The 3,941-nt window shown below is 37.5% G+C and overlaps 1 protein-coding gene across 1 annotated transcript in view; it reads right to left on the bottom strand.

The window, feature by feature from the left end:
* Positions 1–3,941, bottom strand: part of LOC107688052 (protein transport protein Sec31A-like) — a 35,307-nt gene that overhangs the window by 21,114 nt on the left and 10,252 nt on the right. The window contains exons 10-14 of the mRNA XM_016485594.1: positions 3,612–3,764; positions 3,385–3,537; positions 2,639–2,863; positions 1,151–1,225; positions 739–825 (exon numbers count right to left, since the gene is read on the bottom strand). Of these exons, the coding sequence (XP_016341080.1) occupies positions 739–825; positions 1,151–1,225; positions 2,639–2,863; positions 3,385–3,537; positions 3,612–3,764 (693 nt within the window). The remainder of the gene's footprint in view (positions 1–738; positions 826–1,150; positions 1,226–2,638; positions 2,864–3,384; positions 3,538–3,611; positions 3,765–3,941) is intronic.

The following is a 3,941-nucleotide window of genomic DNA, read 5'->3' as shown; positions in this document are numbered from 1 at the left end:
TCGGCGTAAATTGCTTGAATGCAACAACAAAATACAACGTCAAACTCACGTTAGCCTATATATAAAACATAGAACTTTTATTAACAAAACTATTAAAAGTACACCATGCTATAGGGCAGGCTATGCCTAATATAAAATAACAAATAACTTACATAAAGTTTAAATAGGTATACAAAACTGGAAATAAGTAAACATGTATAATATATAACCAAATAAATAAGAAAGTAGAACGTTTATTAGCAAAACGAGTAAGAAATCTTGGAGGCACGGCATACACCTTGATGTCAAATAAAATAAATAAATGACACAAAGTTTAAATAAAGTAAAAATCAGCAAACACTGTGGAACCAATTAAATAAGAAACGAATGTTTAAAAAAACGTCCAAAATCACCTTAGATAAACGGCAAAAGTCAACAGGCTTTTCAAAATCCCAAATATTGCCAAACAAGCGCTTTTGCAACTCGTTTCGAAACTAAATCATCCGCGATCGTCTCGTCTGTCTCGCCTCACTCTTCTCGTCAGTCTCGCCTCACCGACTGTCGTTCGGCACGCTGCATTGAGCAGCCGCGTTCAGTTTTTAATTGTAGTGTCTGTTCTTTTACTGAACTAAATGATTTTTATTACTATAAAACGACGGTGGCGACGGTGGGGGTCGGTGCCGCGGTGGGCAAGTGACGTAACCGGTGTTGCGGCTTAACAACGTCAGCACCGTCTATCATGGCAAGCCTAATACACACCTGATCAGAAAGCGTCTGCATCTTCTCAGCCAGATCATTCACGTCTAAACCGTTCGGATGAAGCTTCCTCCCCAAACACGCTGAGATCTGCAGGAATTCGAGGTTAGAATTAGAGCTTCACTCAAAAACAAACACGTTTGCGTCTGATTTTCTCACAAAGCATCATCAGAAGACTTGCTTTTTGGTCATTATGGGAGTCAGTGTAATATCTCCAGGTCACATTATTCCTTTATTGCATTCCAAAAAGCATTATTCCAATGATTTTAATGAGGTGGGGTAAGATGTGTCAGTGGATAAACGGCATTATGCCACTCAGAATGGCATAATTTGTCACGGATTTAGAACAAATGTCTCAGAAGTGGCTCAGTTTACCCCGCTCTCCCCGAATGTATCGTGTATTGTGATGCGATACCTTCCTCTGCAGCTCGTCTTTACTGAAGCCCAGTAGCCGCAGAAACTTCACACGCGCCTCATCCTCAAAATTCACCTGTTAGAAACACCGCAGAACAACGACTGATTGAAAGTGATGTGTGCATCAGTTCTCAGAGCATAAATGTGACGTTCTGTGGCTTTTAGTATGAATATGATAGCTTTAAGATTATCTATATTCTCTAATCCCGTCTCTCAAACAGTAAAGTATGGCGCTTGCAACACCAAGGTTATGGGTTCGATTCCCTGGGAATGCATGAACTCTCTAGAATCTGAAATAAAACAGAAATCGCAATATAGCAATCCTATAAGACTAGAAGCAGTTATTAACGACAGAGAAGCTTTAAGGGCTTCCTGCGGTTTTCATCAAATAAATAAAAGTTTGATGGTTTAGCGACAAAATCAAGAAATTAAGGCAGTTATAATGTTACAGTTGTAATCTAAAATATAATAAATTTTTTTTCTTAAAAAACGTGATTTTTTATTTTACAGTGAATTATTACAAAAGTATTATTTATTTTGTTATTTTATTTAGCAATAATAATAATTATTATATTAATTAATAATAATAATAATAATAATAATAATAACATATCGGCCCTATAAGCGCTATAAACACGTTTTTTAAGTCACATTTTAAAATCCTAAATACACTAAATACAGCCATTCCACTTCCCCAATATTAATAATAATAGTAAAAAGAATACTGACACTAATAATAATGACATTATTAATAATAATCATAATAACTACTCATAATAAATAAGACTAATAATAAAAAGAAAAATAACAATACTAATAACAGCAAGAGCAACATCAATAATTTAATAGTATTTTAATAATAATAATAATATTAAAATAACTAACAATAATAATTATTATTATTATTCAAATAAAAAAGGCTAATAATGACAAGAAAATGAATACTACAACAATAATTATTATTTAATAATATTTTAAGAATTTAATTAAATTTTTATTAGCATTATAGTTATTATTTTAAATATTATTGTTGTTGTTGTTACTAATATTAGTAGTAGAATTCTTATACAAGTGTTTTTTAAATCACATTTTAAAATAATTTTTATCCCAAAAATCACAAATAGATTTCAAATCGTGCAGTCCTACCCAACATTATAAAAAGTCTCTGAAATTGATCATCTATTTTTCACACATTTTGCATCTCAAGTAAATGCAACCTGATTTAAGATACTTATATTAAAAAACAAAAACAGATACACGATATTCATGTATCGCAGTGCATGCAACATTTATTGCCATGACTTCTGGCTCTGATTTAAAAGCTTCTTCAGCCTTCATACGACGAATTAAGACGTTTTAAGACCTGGAGAAACAGTAATGGAACGTAGTGCACTGAAGCGATTCAAGACTCTGTTAACTATGAGACTGAATGAAGCCGGCTCTTGTGTGTTTCACAGAAGAAGTTGTGTGTAAATGTGAAAGTTTGTACCATGAGGAACCTCCATATGTCCTGCTCGGCGTCAGACGGGGCGCTCCTGATCTTGCCGTGGCAGTAGCTGCTAAAGGATCCGGATTGTAGAGTGGCCTGCAGCTCGGCTGAACGCTGGAGGAACTCCGTCTCTGTGGTCACCTGACTCACATGCACCTGTCGCGGGATTGGCTGCTGCTGAGGCGCCACTTTAGGGCTCTCAAACATCACCAGCTTCCCTCCGAACTGGAGGAGACAGAAGCGAGCGCAGACTCACAGCAACATCTTAAAGGAGACACATTATGCCCCTTTTTACAATATGTAATATAAGTCTCAGGTGTCCCCAGAATGTGTCTGTGAAGTTTCAGCTCAAAATACTCCACAGATCATTTATTATATCATTTTAAAAATGCCTATTTTGAGTGGAAGCAGAAACACGCGTTTTTTTCGTTCCTGTCTCTTTAAATGCAAATGAGCTGCTGCTCCATGGCGCCGTGGGTGGAAACTTACAGATTAAGGGGCGGTAATATTATAATGAGATCCCTTTGCCACGTCACCAAGGGAGCGAAATCAGACGAACTCGTTTTCTCAGACGCTTGCAGAAAAAGGCTTCGCAAAACAAAGTTACTGGGTTAATCTTTTTCACGTTTCCTTTGTAGTTAGATGCACCGGGGACCTGATTATAGCACTTAAAACCTGGAAAAGTCAGATTTCATGATATGTTACCTTTAAAATAACAGACGTCTCGACATCCCTAAAATACTCACAGCGAAGGACGCGCCGACAGGCCTCCGTTCCCACTTGGGTGGCTTTTTTAGCGGAGGGATGATGGTGGTTTCGACTGAGGGCTGAGGAACCTGCAGAGGAGGAAGAGTCTGACCGGTTCCAAACGGGTCGCTGGTGTCAAACGAAGCCGAGATCTAAGAACAGAGAGAGAGATCATGTGATCATCATTCCTCATAGAAAAACAGGTTAAATGTTCCCATAATCTCACCTGGTCCACCGTGCTATGCTGCTGCTGCCCTCCCATCACAGAGTACACACTGATCCGTCCGTCAAACGATGCGGCTGACAGGAGGGCGGGGTTACGAGGACACCACTGCACATCGAAACACCACTGATTGGCTGTCGGCAGCTCGTAAATCACCTGAAACACCAGAGACGAGGCATGATGCTCAATACACGTGCAATGCGATCCAAAGATCCCACACTAATGGAATTCTATGGATTTATTAATTACTAAACTTGGCAATCAGCTGTTTGACAAACTACAGATTTATTATATATTTTTAGAATATTATTTTATAATTTATTAATTTATTTG

Source organism: Sinocyclocheilus anshuiensis, unplaced genomic scaffold (assembly GCF_001515605.1).
Source record: "Sinocyclocheilus anshuiensis isolate Anshui unplaced genomic scaffold, SAMN03320099.WGS_v1.1 scaffold241, whole genome shotgun sequence".
NCBI classification, from domain to species: Eukaryota; Metazoa; Chordata; class Actinopteri; order Cypriniformes; family Cyprinidae; genus Sinocyclocheilus; species Sinocyclocheilus anshuiensis.
Note: the sequence above shows the minus strand (reverse complement) of the source record. Positions and strands in the feature narration are given on the sequence as shown.